Here is a 19,495-nt window from a genome sequence, read left to right as displayed (position 1 = left end):
ATATGCATGTAGACATACATCTATATATATAAATCTATATATACATATGCATGTAGACATACATCTATATATATAAATCTATATATACATATGCATGTAGACATATATGTATATATATAAATCTATATATACATATGCATGTAGACATATATGTATATATATAAATCTATATATACATATGCATGTAGACATACATCTATATATATAAATCTATATATACATATGCATGTAGACATACATCTATATATATAAATCTATATATACATATGCATGTAGACATACATCTATATATATATAAATATATATCATTCAGCCACAGTAGTGGTTGAATATATTATGTCCACCACTTCATCAATTGCACCAGTTTCCAAGCTTTACCACTAATTCAGTTCTCAACTAAATTGCAAACTGTTAATAGTTTTAAAGAGGGCACCTCTTCAGCTACACTTTGGCATAAATAGTTTGAGACTTGGTTCAGTAGAAAAAAAGTTACATCAAAATATCTGTGACCTCAAGGGAGGTGGGTTGTAAGGCACCTATTCACCTTCAATTAACATAAACTTTTTAATTTTAAATTAAAAGTATACCTTTCTTAGGCTTAAATGATAGAAAAATGCATGAGGAATTCAGAATCACTAGTCGCATTGAACAAAACTTAGTAGAAGAATAGCTATGAGGCAAAATGTTACGAAATTTCATGTCAGTGAGTAAGGGAGTAACGCTTTAGCTATAAGAATAAAGAATATATTTCTAAAATCAATGTTTATTTTCTAACGCTGTTAGCGATTAGATAAGTACCAGTTATACACTGGGGTCAATGTAATCGACTTAATCCCTTTGTCCTTGTTTAGTCCCTTGTGAGCAGTAAAGAAATAAGAAATGTTAGCGCGCCGAGTGAAATGCTTAATGGGATTTCGTCTGTCTTTACGTTTTTGAAAAACAAGGGGGAATTCATGGCGGTGTTCAATGAACAAGTTAAACACACGACCTGGCAATGGCTAAAACGCGAACCAATCAAGTTTATGTATAAATTCTATTTTTATGTTTGTTTCCTTCTACACAATATTAAAACAATGGCTGAAAATTTTCTGAAGCAACACTCCCATTAATTTTATCTACGAGCCACTACTGTATAATAATAATCCTGTGTGGGTGGTTGGCATTAGGAAATACCTCCAACTGTAGAAACCATGCCACAACAGACAATTGGAGTCTGGACAGCTCCCCAGCAGGCCAGCTCCATGTCAAACTGTCCAACCCATGCCAACATGGAAAGTGAATTTTAAACCATGAATAATAATAATAATACAAGACAGTAGCTCCCATAGATGTCCTGATGCAATACCAGGTAGTAGCTCTTGTGGCTTCTGATCTCAGCTGATTGGAAGTGTTAATATGTACATGTTTTGTCTTTGTGTAAAACATGGGCTACAGCAAATTCTGCTCAATACCAGATTTGCTTGTCACTTGCTTGACCGTAACCAGTTGAGTGGCTAACAATATGTGCATCTCTGATCATGAGCAGGAGTAGTTGAGGACCATCATAGCAATGTGTTGAGAGGGATTCTTTGGGATTTGAATAATGGGTATTTCATTCATTATCCTTAAACAATACTTATCCAAGGACCTTTTAACCATGATAGGCTACTCAAATGGGTCCTACCTGCAAGGTTATACATTATTTATCTTGATATGAGGTCACCATGTTATGCACACCAGCCATATATGATGCATATGTCTGGTGTACCCTTTTCAGACGGATAGTCATGATGGCTATATTTGGGCCCCAGTATGACTTGGAGGTTGTGTGCTGCTCTCTCATCAATAATAATGATGATGATGAAGCATTACACTGTTGTTTCCAGCTGTTTCATAGTAGTTATAGTAAGATCATATCTTGTTTGTTCAACAGTATAAAATAATGTTTACTTTTCATGAAGTATGGCTCAGTGATACATTTCTGTAAACTGCCAAGTGTGTGTGTGTGTGTGTCTTATGTTGATGAATATTTTTACTTTTTAACAAAACTAATAATTCTGTAATATTGTAATATATAATGTATTTAGTTGAGCTTAATGAGAATTTACTTTAAATACTTTTACAAATTTATAAAACCTTTTTGCTTCAGGTTGTTGAAGATGGATATGAGTTTTTTGCTAAGCGCCAGCTGGTGACACTGTTTTCAGCCCCCAACTACTGTGGAGAATTCGATAATGCTGGTGGAATGATGTCAGTGGATGAATGTCTTCTCTGTTCATTTCAGGTAGGATTATTCTTTGTTTTGTTGATAAGAAATTAATTTTCTTATTTTGTATTATGTTCCAATGTGACTCTGCCAGTGTTGGTACGATGTAAAAAGCACCGGTGCTGATACTATGAAAAGCACCAGTACTGGTGCTACATAAAAAAACACAGTACTTGAATTGTAAACAAAGATAGAAAGTGTTTTCCCCCAAACACCAATGTCAATGAATGCAATACATTCTTCTAATTCACATGGGAAAATGCATTACCTCTACATTTTAATCTATTTTCAGCCATATACATATACTTGTTACTAGTTCAAATAAGCTTCAGGCATGTTCAAACCTGTAAGAAAACCATTTACTGCGTTTTGTCATGGAAAAAATTTCTTGTTGTAGACAAATAAATGTAAACACACAAAGTCTTATCTGTATTTTATGGTCAGCTTACTGATTAGTGTAACCAGTCACAATACATTGACTGGAATATAATAATAAGATAGACCAGTTCATAGTACCTCTTTTTTCTCTGTTGCCCGAAATGCATACATCCATTAGTCTAGTTAGAGGGCACTTTGGACTGGCATGGTGTGTTTACACTTAATCTGTAGTGAGAATTTATCTTCTTGACCATGAATGGCTTTCGTATGGGTTTATGTCTTGAGCATATTTGAACTGGTACCATATTTATATTTGTATGTATCACCTCTTAACACTTCTAATCCGTATTATACATACATACATACATGCACACACACACACACTGTAAAGTGGTTGGTATTAGGAAGGGTATCCAGCTGTAGGAACCATGCCAAAACAATGGAACCTGATGCAGTTCCCAGCCTCATCAGCTCCTATCGAACCCATGCCAGCATGCAGAACACATTAAATGATTATGAATGTGTGTGTGTGTACATGGTTCTGTTGTTCAGCTCTAAGATGGTTTTGATAAAGTAGTTCTATGGTGAAGGCTTTCAACAGTAATATCCTGTCATTTTCTTGATCAAGGACTGCATAGTCAAATGTGTCCTCCTATTTTTTAAGGTTATTTGGTGGATGTTGTGTACGTCTTACAGTATGGTGGACTGGGTATGTTTAATAGTGCCACCAACACCAAATACGTTGTTCTATGTGAAATGAACAATTTTCACCCCTCCCTCTATCAGTTTTTATATTTAATTCTTAATTAATGGACATTATCTCCCCTTCTCTGTCATAATCACAAACCACTGTTACATTTTTTTCCCTTTATTCACTTAAGAGACAAACACTTGAATTAATTTAATTATATTGTGTAAATATATTCAGTACATGAAGCATTATCATCATTTGCCTGACACTTTCCTACTTGTAAAAACTTTCCCCAGTCAATACAGGCTTGAAAAGATTGCATTTTGTTGATGAAGTATATACTGAACCAGAACCCCTCATAGCTACCACATTCTCTATCAGAGATCAGGTTTCCTTCCAAGTAGTACTATTCAACAAGCAAATTAGTTAAAGTGAATAGCAAGAACCATTCAGTTTTCTGTAAAACATTAAAATACCCACTCCCTTTTTTTTTTCTTTGACAGTAACTAACAATAAGTCTTGAGATTATTTTTCCTTCACCAACTAAGTGGCATATTTCAGTTCTGTGTTTGCACATGCCATTTAACACATTACCACCAACCTGAATAATATGCCATATAAGTTTCTGTATTTTATATATTCCTTCTCTGTCTTTATAAACCTTACCACTCTTTACAGTTGACATATTTATATATAACTTTACAGTATGACTAATAATAGTAAATTTGATATCATCATCATCACCACTATTTTAACATTCACTTTTCCATGTTTACATGGATCAGATGGAATTTGTTGAGGCAGATTGTTTTAGAGCTGGATGCCCTTCTGGTTATTAAATGCTTGTTTCCAAGTAAGTTAATATTTCCCAATGACCAGACATGTTTCTGCAGAATAGAAGAAATGAATGACAGTGATACTTTTTTATGACTATCACATGATGTCAAGACAAGAAGACACACACACACACATTAGGCTTCATACAGTTTCTGTCCACCAAATCAATTTACAAGGCTTTGGGTCAGCCCAGGTCTATAGCTGAAGACACTTGCCCAATGAGTCTTGATGATTTAGTCAGCATCAATATTTGACTGATACTCACTTCAACTGCAGAAGGATGAAAGGTGTTAAGTACAAAGAGGTTTGAACTCAGTAGCTACAATAATGGAACACATCTACAAATAATGATGTTGGTGGTTGCAGTACCAGTAGTGAACATACTGCTTCAGCAATCCTATACATCTCCCCTATTTTTAGTAAACAAACCTATAACATTTTAGCACAAAACCAGCAATTTCAGGGGAGGAGGTAAATCAATTGCATCAACCCCAGTGTTCAGCTGGTACTTATTTTATTGACTCTGAGAGGATAAAAGGCAAAGTCAACCACTGCTGCATTTGAACTCAGAACATAAAGATGGGTGAAGTGCTCTTAAGCATTTTGCTTGGCATGCTAACAGTTCTGCCAGCTTGCCACCTTTACAAACCTATAACATACTGACAATCTTTAAGAACCCTTAATTACTTACATAACCTGTTGTGTAAGTGTCTTAGATTTTTCTCCCTCCAAAGAAAGTCAAGTGTTCAAAATGATTAGATATTTTCCTCCTGCACTAATTTAATATACATTACAGCAAATTCATCATTATCATTTAATGTCCATTTTCCATGCTGGCATGGATTGGAGAGTTTGACAGGCTACAACAAGCTGAAGAGTTGTGTTAGACCTTGGTGTCTGCTGTGGCTGGATGCCCTTCCTAATGCCAACCTCTTTACAATGTGTACGCAGGTGTGATTTTTCATGACACCAGCACCATTCAGGTCACCAAGTAATTTGCAAGACAATTATTTATGAAAATTTTATAAGCTTTTTTTTTGTTAATTGTTTCTGTTGACCTTTTTTCTATTTATTCTTCTAACTGGTAATGTCTGTGAGAGAATAAATTGTTTATGGATTTCAATTTCAATTTTTCCCTAGATTCTAAAACCCTCTGAAAAGAAAGCAAAATATCAATACAGTGGTTTGAATTCTGGTCGACCAAACACTCCTCCTCGAGGTACCATAAAGCAACAACAGAAGAAGAAATGACAAATATCCTAAAAATCAATCAGTTGTAGATTAATTCCCATAAATGGGCTGATTACTGATAGCTAGACTGTATATTATGGGATTCGAGTAAAATATATTTTTTTTAATGAACTTTCCATTTGAAAGGTTTACAGTTTTACCTACAACTTAATTTTCATATTAAATGAAAGGAAGAGAGAAATATAAAAATTACCGCAACCAAGAAGAGAAAATAATTTTAAGTGAGCTAGCTATTTGTAAAATGAAGAATATAGCCTTTTTAAGACAAAAAAAGTAAACAGTAAATATATACAGAGCAAATAAAAAAAAAAAGATATTTTTTTATTTCATTTCATTTTGTATGTGTGTGTGTGTTATTTATCTTCCCACCTAGATTTAAAAGATGTGACTTTTATACCCAATACTTCACTATTTCATTGATTTATAGAACTGTCCTCTTTATCCAGCAATTTATATTGCAATGAGTAATGGCATTATTACTTATGTATTATTGTTGATATACTATTTAGTGTATAACATTTTAAGATGAAGTGAATCTGTGCAAAATAATTCTCTTTTAGTTAATTTGTGTGTGTGTACGAATGTGTATATAAAAAGATATCCATTTACCTATTGCCAGTTAGGGATGCTTTCTCATTAATTTTGATGCCATATTCTTAAAGATAGTAAAGTCCAAAATGATTCAGCGATTATATTTATATGGTGCTTCAAATAATATTATTATTACTCCATATCTCTACCTACCAACTACAACTGCTGTGCCTCTCTGTAAGTGTATGTTTACACTAGTGTGGCAGTACACTGCTGCCACAAGCCTGGTCAATTTGGTAAAACATAAACAAATTTAATTTCTTTCTCCTGCATTACTTCATATTTCAATTTTATAGTTTTATACATTTTGTACAGAATGCATTAAAATTTGCAATAATTTACATTTAATTATCTGATGGGGTTTTTTCTCCTTTTTTTTCTTACCTTTTATTTTGTCTTTTTTGTTCATTGCATCATATTTCATGTTGTGAATTTGTTTCTAAATGCTAGAATTGATTTTCATGATTGTTAGATTTTAAGTTCCATACATTGATGATCTTTTAATTAATTGTTTTATCTTTGGGGTATTTTAAAAGTCATATTAAATTTTAGATTTTAATTGATACAGTTTTTTTATAATCCTAAATGCTAGTTTTATTTTTTCAATAAACCATTCAATTTATTACGATTTCTTAAAGGCTGTCTACAATCAAAATTAACTTTTTTAAATTGCTGTTGAATCCAATCACTAGCAATATTGATTATTTTAAAGTCTTGTGATGTTAACTCTCTTAGATATCTTATAGTTAACAACATGAAATTTTGTAATGTTCACAATTTAATTTTCTTAAAAAAGAAAACATTTATACAAACAACTTTTCTATGCAAATTTAATACAATTATTCATTTTATAATTCTACTTAATTTGTTCATTTAAATTATTTCTAATTAGCATTATATTAGTAATTGTAATATTAAAAACATTCAATTTGAATTTTCAAAAGTTAATCATCAGTATTACAATGTTTAACCAAATTTCTGAAGTAGAACAATGGTTGTGAGGTAAAAATCCTGAACTGCTGACCCTATGTCCCTGTTACAACCCATAGTGCTGTGTCTCAAGGCAATACATATTACCTCGTTTTTCTCAGTCTGCCTAACTCTAGCTACCCACAACTCCTACTTCATGGTTGTATTACATATAGGAACTGGCTCTAAATCCCCTTTCTCTAATAATTTATGGAGCATGAAACCTACAAATAGGGAATTACTAAACTGATTGCCACAAAAGAATATCTGAACCAATTATATTTTTATTGTGTGTATTGTGATTTTGTATGAAAAACACTGACTTTGTGAATGCACATTTCATATATGTGAGACTTGGGTTGTTTTTCTCTGTTCTTTGGTTTTTTTTTTTTTTTTTTTTGTAAAACTTTTATAACTGGTGGCCATTTGTAATAATGCTATATAATGTTAAAAAAAGATTTGAAAATGTACATAAGCACATCTTCAAAACCTACGTTCTGAAGAAAATTACCATCTCTTAAATGATTTAAATATGTTTTACTGGAACATTTCCAATCCCTATATTACAGTCTAATAGGATAGTTTATGTCTAAAACCTCTACTCTTGCATTTTGATATTTGATTTCATAAAAATATTCAAACGAGCTTCTTGAAACTTTGCCTGGAAAATTGCTTACATTCAAAATTGTGCAATTAGGTTTTTTTATTTACAGAAAATAAACAAAACATATTTTCTCATTGGCAGAAAATGTGTGCTAATGTACTTCAATGCAAAGGTGTTCAATCATCTAGAAATGCTTCTGTCTCTCACCTTTCTTCCAAAGACAATGAAATAGAAGAAAATAGATAAATAAAAAATATTTAAAGGTCAGAATTTTCAAGGGTTTTGAAATTAGTAATTGCATGTTTTCTGTTTGCAATTCATTTCTTAATTCTACCAAATTACTGAAGTCAATTTGTTTATAAACGATTGCACTGTCTCCTCTTAACTTTGCTTCTATTCTTTTTAACCACCAAGTGATTGTTCTTGGTGGTGGTCATGCTAATTTCAGCAAAACTCTTGCAGCAGATTTACTTGAGTAGCTTTCTGATGCATTGTTTTTTTTGTTTTCAGAACTATAGAGCTTGAACACAATATTGCAAACTAACAACACACATTTTTCAATGCTCCTACTGTTAATACCTATTCGCAGCTTTGATTAGTGGGCCAGTGAAAATTAACTCTTTTTGCCTTTGGTCACAGTACAGTATTAGTAATGTAGCTGATATGTTGAAATAAGGTTTTTATATACCATCTAAAGCAATGGTTCTCAACCATTTTCTATTTATGGACTCCCTTTGATTACTATTTTATTCTTGTGGACCCTCATAGGCTTTCAATGTTTAAAAACTAGTTTTAAAGATACTTCTTTCAAAATTCTCATTTTGTTTTTCACACTTTCACTTAGGTAAGTTTGCAATAGCACTAAGAGAACGTTTTAGTGGCTGGAAACATGTTGAACTTTGTAGAATGTTACAGAAATAAACCTAGTTGTTTCTTGCAATAAATACATCTAAAGCAAAATTTTTTTCATGGACCCTTAAAATACTACTGTGGATCCCTTGCATGAACCCTGGTTGAGAACCACTGATCTAAAGTGTTAATATCTTGTATTATTTTCCCTCCTCTAAATAGTTGATATTTTTCTTTCTTTGTGCTATATATCAAGTGATTAATTTTAATAAACAGTATTTTTGAATATTTGTTTGTGTGTGTGAATGTGTATATGTTCGCTTTGAAGTATGCACCCTAATTTTTTTTTTTTTTCCTTTCCCTAGAAATTTTACTACAAGGTTGTAATTACGTTTTAGTGTTTAGAGAAACAGTTGGATAATGGTAAAATTTTAACATTAATTACTTTTGTCTGATAACTATTAGACAATAGATCTCAGTATTTTTCGATGCTGTAAACCATTTTTATTTATTCTCTCTTAAAGTGCACCAAAATAAACAATGTGAACCAGCAGTAAAGACTGACATTGAATTTATTCATAACTTTTAAGTAAAGTAAAAAACATTGCAAAACATTTTGATTAGCTATTCTTCATCTTAAATGATAAAGATCTGAACATAAATTTATAATTTTCATCAGTTAATTAGCATTTATGCTAATTCTATCATTATAAAAACACTTAAAAAGCAAAGTGTAGTTAATTTGATAAAAATTACTACTAGATTATCCAGCTGAACTGAAATTCATTAAAATTTAGCGAATTTGACACGTGTTTGATGCCATAATAGGACTAAGTTCTCCATAAATAGAGCCTGCCTTGTAGTTTCAATTTCCAATCTGAACTGCTACACACATCAATAATGGTTTTAAGAAAGGCAGGAATATGACAGCTTGCCATTTTTCCTCATTGATTCTGAGTTTTCGTGCTTACATAAGAAACCTTTACTACTTCACACAATAATAAAGCTGTATAATGGGACCTAAAGTAGCACTAATCTGATCTTCCTGCTCCCTCCAGTCTCACTTTCGAAATATAGAATTACATTTGTGAAATGCTTTAACTGATGCAGTGTTTTACTCAATAATATCATTAATAATTTATTTGATGAAGTAAAATTTCTTTGTGAATTGTTTCGAATTGAAGAAGTTGATAGTTAAAAATATAAAGTTGCATTATTTTAAATGAATTAGAGATTTCCTTTTTATAGATGTGAATTGTAAATATTTTTTCAGACCTGATGAGATGCCGTTCAAGGCTAAGTGCATACTTCTTATTCTCTAATATTACAACTGCAGATCCTCACCAAATTGTTTCATATGGTTCAAAAACTACAAATAAAGTCTTTCAATATTTCAAGTGTCTTAAAAAGCAGCTAATAGGCATTCTTTATTCTTTTTAATTGAAGCTAAAACTGAATGTCCTATTGTTTATTGATGTTAGTTACTCTTAAGCAGCCATTGTATGGCAGTTGTGTTGTTAATAATTGTTACCCACAATAATTGCTGTATTTTATTTCTGTATCTTTTGGAAGCAATTTCTTTTACTGTTTTATTGCTTTGGTTGAAACACTTCATTTTAAAGAAGGTATATTTTGAACATGGCTTTCCTGCATGTATTAAGAATTTAGTGCAAGGTGTGTATGACGTTAAACTCCTTAGTCTAATGCAGATTATATTATTAGTATCCATCAACACTACTTAAACATGGCTGTGTACACATGAGCTGATGATTGTAAAATTATACTTGGAACAATCTTTTTTTTTTTTTTTTTAACAAATTTTCTCTATCATTTGTAGAATGCTTTCATAGCATTCAAATTGTGTAAATAAAATTAAAGGTATTTCAAATGTTCATTTGTTTTTGGCAATTCCACCTGAATATTGCATTAATTTATAACAATGTTCTTTTCCATATACTACAACATCCTTTTAAAAACTGCCATGCCTTCTTGCTTTTTCCTTTCATTATCTCAAGTACAAGTTAACATTTTGGGGGAATTTTATTGAAATCAAAATATTTTCCCTCTTAAAACAATTTGATATTTTCTTAAATAAAATTCTATCCTTGACAAAGTATCTTACTGTACTTGACGACAACTTTGACTCTAAAATTGATACCAGTCACACTTATGGTGTTAAATGCTGAAAATCCATTTATCTGTAAATGTGTATATCTCTTGTTATATTTCCTTAATCAAATTTTTGGTGCGATTAGTTGTACATGTTAAGAAATCTCCCTGAAAGTTCAACCCTAACAAGACTTTACATGAATGGATAATATATGTATTGGCCCCAAAAGGATGAAAGGCAAAGTCAACTGGTGGAAAAAGTCAGATGAAACGCCATACTAATGATTCTACCACTTCACCGCCTTGAAACACCTGCTTAATAATGGTTTCAAATTTTGACACAGGGCCAACAGTTTTGGGGAAAGAGCTAAGGCGATTACATTGACCCCCAGTGCTCAACCCCTGAAGGATGAAAGGCAAAGCTGACCGTGGCAGAATTTGAACTCAGACAGACGAAATGCCACTAAGCATTTTGAAACATTTTGTCTGGCATGCTAATGATTCTGCCAGCTTGCTGCCTTGGAACACCTACTTAAATGAGTTATTTTGAAAACATTTTTTGTCAAAATTAACATAAGTAGTGTAATCCAGCAGAAATATCATATGAAAAGCATTAAAAGGAATTCAAGCCACATAATGCTTTCATTTTTCTTAATAAAAACCTTCATCAAAGTAGCTATGGTAAACATTTGATGACTGTTTTGTGTGTAAAAATGAAATTTTTTTTTTTGCCCTAAGCCAGCAAAAATTGAGCAAATCTTTGATAAAGGGTATTCCAGTCACAACCATCTAGTGTTCAGACACATGCATTGTTCCATTTCCTTTTCAAGATGTGATATGAAGTAGATTTGGTTGCAATTTCTAGCAGGTGGGCAACTGTGTAGGGGCTTGTTGAAGTTATTTGTTCCCTAAACTTCTGCAACTTTTTTGTTTTAACAAGTTGTAAAGAATGGACGATGAGAGACAAAACAACATAATTAAGACAACCCTATATGTAATGACAATGATAACCAACTAGAAATAGATAAATAGGTATTTGTTTTGTCCAAGAATATTTACTTTAAAATATCATTTCACATGGACTGCATTGTGTTCCACACTCTGCTTTGGCATGGTTTCTATGGCTGGACGCCTTTCCTAACACAAACCATTTTACACCATATACTGGTTGCTTTGTTTTTTGTGTACCAGCATTAGTAAGGCTGCTATTTAGTTTGTAAGACTATGAACCAAGTGATGTGGGGTAAAAGTATGACAGGGCCCAAATTGAATTTCTTAACCACGTGCCTATGAAAGTACATTCTTGTATGTGTATATATATGATGGTGGAGGCGCAATGGTCCAGTGGTTAGGGCAGCGGACTCGCGGTTTCGATTCCCAGACCGGGCGTTGTGAGTGTTTATTGAGCGAAAACACCTAAAAGCTCCACAAGGCTCCGGCAGGGGATGGTGGCGAACCTTGCTGTACTCTTTCACTACAACTTTCTCTCACTCTTACTTCCTGTTTCTGTTGTACCTGTATTTCAAAGGGTCAGCCTTGTCATGCTGAATATCACCAAGAACTACGTTAAGGGTACATGTGTCTGTGGAGTGCTCAGCCACTTGCACGTTAATTTCACGAGCAGGCTGTTCCGTTGATCGGATCAACTGGAACCCTCGTCGTAAGCGACGGAGTGCCAACAATATATATGATGATGATGATAGTTGTCCTCATGACCAAAGAAGACTCACTGACCATTGTCCATGCAAAATGCCAGCAATGCCCATGCATGAGGTTATTGCACCTGCAGTCAGCATCACTCTGATTTGCATTCCATGCACATGCAGTACCCTCCTACTCAATCAGGCATCAGAAAGTTACCTTGCTGGTGATGGCACAATTTTAGGTCCAATAAAGTTTGCACAGACCCTATCCACCCTACTGACATGATCCAGAGACAAGCCTGAGCAAAATATGCAGTGCCAGTATGGGAGAGCCATGATCTTGAACAGAAGCAAAAGATTCCCAAAATGTTCAATGCCTTTCCCTGCATATATGTCAAAAAGGACAGATGAACCTTGTGTAGGTTCCATAACCATCAAGCAATAGCATAGACCTTCAGAAATTCCAGGTTTGTGTCCATTGTACTGGAAAACCTCTGAGAGCGAGGCACCCTTTAGCTTTTGTTAAAGCATGTCTCTAGGAAAAAGTAATTGTTATACATATATATATATATATATATATCATTAATATTTAGCAGAAGTAACGGAGTGACTCAAGTTCTGAGTGTTTCGTATGTTAAATGCCAGCGCACAAAACTCTCAGAACTTGAGTCACTCTGTTACTTCTGCTTAATATTAATAAAAATATACATGTACTCACATTTTGAGTTCTATTTTTCCTGTTAGCACCAACATACTTGTGTGTATGTATATGTGTATATGGGCATGTGTGGTAAGAAGCTTGCTTCCAGGTTAAATCCCACTGCATGGCACTTGGGCAAGTGTCTTTTGCTATAGCCTTGGGCCAACTGAAGCCTTGTGAGTGGATTTGGTAAATGGAAACTGAAAGAAGCCTGTTGAAAATATTTATAAATGGCAATTTCTATCTGTCCGTCTGTTACCAACTTAGTACCTAAACCACCAAACTAATATTCATGAAACTTTGCTTACATCCAGTTCAATAATAGGCTAATTGGATTTCAATAAAAATCTATGATGTGCCTCCTCCCTAGGGGCGTTGGGCAAATTATATGCTAAAATGAGAAGGTTGCAAAAAGTATGAGTCTGAGGTAGTAACAGAGAGAGAGGGCGACTTATATAAGTGAAGGTGAGAACGTTAATAAAGCTGTCGTATACACACCACACATACATACTTTTGTAAATACATAGATACAACACACACACACACACAAAGAAAGGTGGGTGTGAAGAATACATAGCTTTAAGGAGAGGAAGTAGGTGGCTTTTCTGCTGTCCATTGCAAAGAAACACACGCACAACATATATATATATATATATATATATATACATACATACATACATGTCTACTATACACTATTTTAAACTTGTGATCACCTGTGTGTACATTTGTATGTGTGTGTGTTATGTCCTATAACTGTCTGTGTCTATTTTCGTAGGGTCCTCCCTGTTGCTGTCACATATTGTGAGATTTTAAAATTATGTCAAAATTTTCAAATTTAGTATACTGAAATAGTTTTCCATGTTAAATCTAATTTTGTTATTTATTTGTTCCTAACATCCAGTTGAATTATGGGCATAATGGGCCCCCTGGTGGGTGCTGTAGTACGTTTAGAAATCAATTATGATATGTGATAATGCCAGCTACAATATGGGGACTATTTGTTTATGTATTTGTAAATCTATTTATCTAATTTATTTTACTCAGAAGCATATTCATTTGTTAAACTGATACAAGGACATTCCTTATTCACCCACTAATCGAATTAATAGTTTGTAATACCTATTTTTAGCAATAAACGATGGGTTGGGCATAAGGACAAGAACTGAAGAGGAAACAATAGGACATGGAACAGTGTAATGGTAAACAGGAACTAGGAATAACCCCCACTTTCCAGTTATTACTGGTCAACTCATTTATTTTACTTAGATGCATATTTGTTTGTTAAAATAATATAGGAACATTCCTTATTCATCCACTAATCGAATTAATAGTTTGTAATACCTATTTTTGATAATAAGCTATTACCATAATGGTTATTAAAATATTTAATGGCTTAATTACACCTAGTTGATTCTAAAATGTATATATTGACTTAGGAATGGGAGCAAAACTAAAATGGGAACTGAACAGGAAACAGGATAGGATATGAAACAGTGTAATGGGAATGGGAACTGGAAATAATACCCTGCTTTTCCGGGTATTATCAGGTAATTCAGCTAATTGTATATATATATATGTAGGTGTCTGTATTTATCCCTCCAACCATAGCTTGACAACTGATGCTGGTGAGTTTATGTCCCTGTACCTTAGTGGTTCAGCAAAAGAGATTGATAGAGTAAGTACTAGGCTTACAAAGAATAAGTCCTGGGGTCGATTTCTTCTACTAAAAACCCTTTAAGACAGTGCTCCAGCATGGTTGCAGTCAAATGTCTGATATGAGTAAAAGAATGTATATATACAATTAGAGCCTGTGAGTACAAATTTACAGCTTCACCTGGATTTGTGAAGTTAATGTGCAGGTTAACATTGGTAGCAAAAAGCATGAAAACGTACAAGATCCAAAAAGATATTTTTCTGATGATTAAGTTTGTGATGTGTCTAGCACAATATTTTAATAATCAAGACAGTGACAATAATGAAAGGAGTGGAGGTAAATCGTACAGAATTTGCTAGTTTAATCCTTTGGGATTTAAACTCCATATCTGGCCACAATATTCTACCTGTTTTATGTTCAAACCAGCCAGATCTAGCTTCTTACACTTACCCTACAATATCATTCTAAAAATAAGCAATCACATCATTGAAATTTTGAAGCTACAAGATAATGCATGATTAAATGAAAACAATGTGAATAAATAAGCTTTATATTTGACGGAATGATCTGAACTAGTAGGACTTGTGAATATTTCATGGAATTAATGGTAAACTTATTGGGTTATTTCTGAAAACTTTATCCAAGAAACCTGAAAGTCATTCATTTGCTAATCATTGAAAAGTGAAGGAAATTGGAATATGATGATTATTTAATGCACTTTATGGTGGAGGCGCAATGGCCCAGTGGTTAGGTCAGCGGACTCGCGGTCATAGGATCATGGTTTCGATTCCCAGACTGGGCGTTGTGAGTGTTTATTGAGCGAAAGCACCTAAAGCTCCACGAGGCTCCGGCAGGGGATGGTGGCGAACCCTGCTGTACTCATTCACCACAACTTTCTCTCACTCTTACTTCCTGTTTCTGTTGTGCCTGTAATACAAAGGGTCAGCCTTGTCACACTGTGTCACGCTGAATATCCCCGAGAACTACATTAAGGGTACACGTGTCTGTGGAGTGCTCAGCCACTTGCACGTTAATTTCACGAGCAGGCTGTTCCGTTGATCGGATCAATTGGAATCCTCACCGTTGTAAGCGACAGAGTGCCAACAACAAATGCACTTTATATATACGCACTATATACTTTATACACAATTTTACAGACTTAATATACAACACTCTCTTCACCCTACCCTCTTTTTCACTCTCCTTTTTCTTTTACTCTTCGCGTTTCCCTTCAACTAATCACGTGAAAGCGTTACAAATGGGCTAAGTAAGAGAGACAAAAAAAACTTAGTTAAAAAAATACACATTTCACTCATCACCACCTCTCCCTCTCTTCTCCTCCACCATCCACCTTCAACCCTTCAACTAATCTCACATGGAAGCGTTATGGATGGGCTAAGTAACAGAGGAACAAGCAGAATTATAAGATACTAAAGGGTTAAAGGCAAAGGAACTCTAGTTGAAGTGGTAGAAAGTGAAGTGCAATGTGTTAGTAATGGTATGTTAAAGTGCGAAGGCTTATTAATCAGTTGAGAGGTTAGATATCTTGAATATAAGAGTGTAGCAGCACTGTAATCTGAGTGATTGGTTTACAGTTGAAGTGGTTTAGCAGTGGCCTAGAAATGTATTGAAAAAGCATCTGAGATTGTGTGGCTTGGGGAGGGGAATTACTTATCTTTTACTTATTTCTGTCATTATACTCTGGCCAAGCTGGGGCACCACCTTGAAGGATTTTTAGTTGAAAGAATCTACTTGAGTACCTTTTTTTTTCTCTTTTATGTATTCTATCGGTCTCTTTTGCTGAGTTGCTAAGTTACAGGGATGTAAACATATTAACATCAGTTGTTCAAGTGATGGTGGGAGACAAAGAGACATCACACACACATACACACACACATATAAATATACAACTGGTTTCTTTCAGTTTCTATCTGCCAAATCTACATACAAGACTGGTCAGCCCAAAGTTATAGGTGCCACACTAGGACTGAACCCAGAACCATTTGGTTGGGAAGCAAACTTCTTGCCACCCAATTAAATTTTTTTTTTTTTTCTTATTTTTGTGTGATCATTAGTAGAAATTCCTGCTGTACCTACTGAAATATTAATGATTGAATAAATAAACTGTAAATAGCTCAGTAAATTTGCTTATTGTGATGTATGTACATAAAGTGTGATACATCTATTGCATATAACAGATTCTTATGCAGCTGGGTGGCGTTTTTATGCAACCCCATTGAATGTTCATTCACTATTCTCATTTATTGGTAACAACAGATTTCATATTAGCATGCAGTTGGCTGTGAGTACATGCTACAGACCACGCCCAAATTTTGCAGAAATGTGTATCTAACATCCCCCACTAGATGCTGCCAGGATGGTTTTTGTTTGCCTCTGATAATTTAGGCTAGATGGCTGTTGCACAAAGATGCTATCAATGGCCCTAAATGTGAAATGACATAAACTATGTGTGAGCCAAGATGAGGAAGGACTTTGTCTGCAATGTCTGCGTGGCCTTCAGGTCTAGCCTGGAGCATATGCTTGACAATGAGGGCAGCCACATTGATTAATATTAATATTTAAACACATATTTATTATATGTTAAAACAATAAAAACGTGTCTAACTGCATCAAAACTATCGCTGTGTCCTTTGTTGAGAGTGTAACAGGACTTTTGCACAGCCCGGTATATATATATATATCTTTTCTCTTTTACTTGTTTCAGTCATTTGACTGCGGCCATGCTGGAGCACCACCTTTAGTCGAGCAAATCGACCCCAGGACTTATTTTTTGTAAGCCTAGTACTTATTCTATCAGTCTCTTTTGCCGAACCGCTAAGTTACGGGGGACGTAAACACACCAGCATCGGTTGTCAAGTGATTTTTTGGGGGACAAACAGACACACAAACACACACACACACACATATATATATATATACATATATACATATATACAACGGGCTTCTTTTAGCTTCCGTCTACCAAATCCACTCACAAGGCTTTAGTCAGCCTGAAGCTATAGTAGAAAACACTTGCCCAAGGTGCCACGCAGAGGGACTGAACCCGGAACCATGTGGTTGGTAAGTAAGCTACTTACCACACAGCCACTCCTGTGCCTATATATATATATATATATATGTATATATATATATATGTATATATACGATGCTTATTTCAGTTTCTGTCTACCAAATCCACTCATAAAGGCTTTGGCTGACCTGAGAATAGAAGACATTTGCCCAAGGTGCCACACTAGAACCGAACTTGGAACTGTGCAGTTAGGAAGCAAACTTCTTACCACACAGCCAAGCCCGTATCTTGCATCTACATTATGTATGATATACAGCTGACTATTTTAATCTAATATCATTACTGTTGCATATAACAGATGAAATTGTATAGTTGTAATAGTTTAATCTGACTAGAAATTGTGCAGTGTTATGTTTGATTGATGTATTAAGTGTTTTAGTGCCATTGAGGGTCATCTTCTTATATTATGGTTGGAGAATGTTTTCAAGATCATTATTCATGGAAGTAGGACATGAAAATCTAGACATCAGATTCTTGAAGTTACTCTGTTTTATAAAACTATATTGTGGAATCTTAATAGTGAAAATGGTACCAAAGTACATGATCAGGTTACAATGTACTTTAAACAGCAACATTTTTCCATTTCTCCTATCTCACTAATCTTTTTTGAGAGAAATAATTCTAAGTAATGCCAGTTTATTTAACAAAGAATTTTTCCTTTAGATAGTTTGCAGGGTTTTTTAAAACTAGAATAAAGATGTTAAAACTTATTTTTATAACACTGAAGGAATTTGTTTTATTGAGAACAAGGCTTACAAAGCAGTTCAATAAATTCTCTGATGTCATTTGGTCCACTTATATTCTCTTCTGATTTGTAAATCAGTCAAAAGTACAGTAGATTTACCATCTGACGTCAAAAACCATTTGAAGTGCTTGTATGTAACTGAACTCTGCTTTAATGCTGAATGCCAAGCTTAATATTGATGCCCTGTGTGTTCTATCCCCTGAGACTGATGACACAGATTTCCTGCCAAGACTTCTGTTGAGTAAGCTGAAGTCCTAATACTTGGTTTTCATCTGCATGTCCTTCACATTCTTCCGTTTTGCTTTGAAATAGAGCAATGGCCTACTAAGCAAGCATCAGACATTTGATATTTTCATGTACAGAATTATTTGCTTGGATATTCTTGACTTTGCCCATACACACTATATGCTTACCTCATCCAGTCAATGTTTTGATTCTACTTAGTATTACAACAGATAGCATATTGCTGTTTCTAATCCTATTAAGCCATGAAAATGGCAAAGATGACAGCTGTCAAGACTTTATTCTTCACAATGTTCAATCTTTTGTCTTAACACTTCATCACCACTTAAGGTTGAAGAATATCTGTCAATTGTTCCAGTCCTGCTCTCTGTTGTAGCAGGTTGCTGACTGAAGTTAACAGAGGTTTTATGCAGGAGATGCTATTATAAGCTCAGCCAAGTCTTTCACAATGCTCTTAAAATCAATCAACCATACTGACAGCTTATGTTAATCATGACTAATTAGATTTGTATTCAATTCATTGCTGTATAACAAATATGCTTCATATATGTTGGTCCATGTTTCAAACTGTGGTGTAATCTATAATATACATTATTATCATCATTATCTCACAGACAATATTGTCTCAAGTCACCCAAGATTACATCATCCCCTCCCCACTGAATGAGGCCCCAGTCTGTTGCACAGTTACTCATTTACAGCTGAGTGAACTAGAGTAGCATGAAATGAAGTATTTTGCTTAACAACACAACATACCACACTGGTCCAGGAATCGAAACCATGATCTTGCAGTCATGAGTGCCACACCCTAACCACTAGGCCATGTGCCTATCATATACCCTTCCATCCACTTTTATATCAGAGATTTCTATTTTTTTTTTTTTTTTTTTTTTTT

The 19,495-nt window shown here is 34.1% G+C and overlaps 1 protein-coding gene across 1 annotated transcript in view; it reads left to right on the top strand.

Annotated features, from left to right (window-relative positions):
- Nucleotides 1-10,307, top strand: part of LOC106873168 (serine/threonine-protein phosphatase PP1-beta catalytic subunit-like) — a 32,016-nt gene extending 21,709 nt beyond the window's left edge. The window contains 2 exon segments of the mRNA XM_014920400.2: nucleotides 2,129-2,263; nucleotides 5,292-10,307. Coding sequence (XP_014775886.1) covers nucleotides 2,129-2,263; nucleotides 5,292-5,402 — 246 coding nt within the window. The 3' untranslated portion in view covers nucleotides 5,403-10,307.
- The last annotated feature ends 9,188 nt before the right edge of the window (nucleotides 10,308-19,495 follow it).

Source organism: Octopus bimaculoides, chromosome 11, assembly GCF_001194135.2.
Source record: "Octopus bimaculoides isolate UCB-OBI-ISO-001 chromosome 11, ASM119413v2, whole genome shotgun sequence".
Lineage (NCBI taxonomy): Eukaryota > Metazoa > Mollusca > Cephalopoda > Octopoda > Octopodidae > Octopus > Octopus bimaculoides.
The sequence above is the reverse complement of the archived record's forward strand: the minus strand, read 5'-3'. Positions and strand labels throughout refer to the sequence as shown.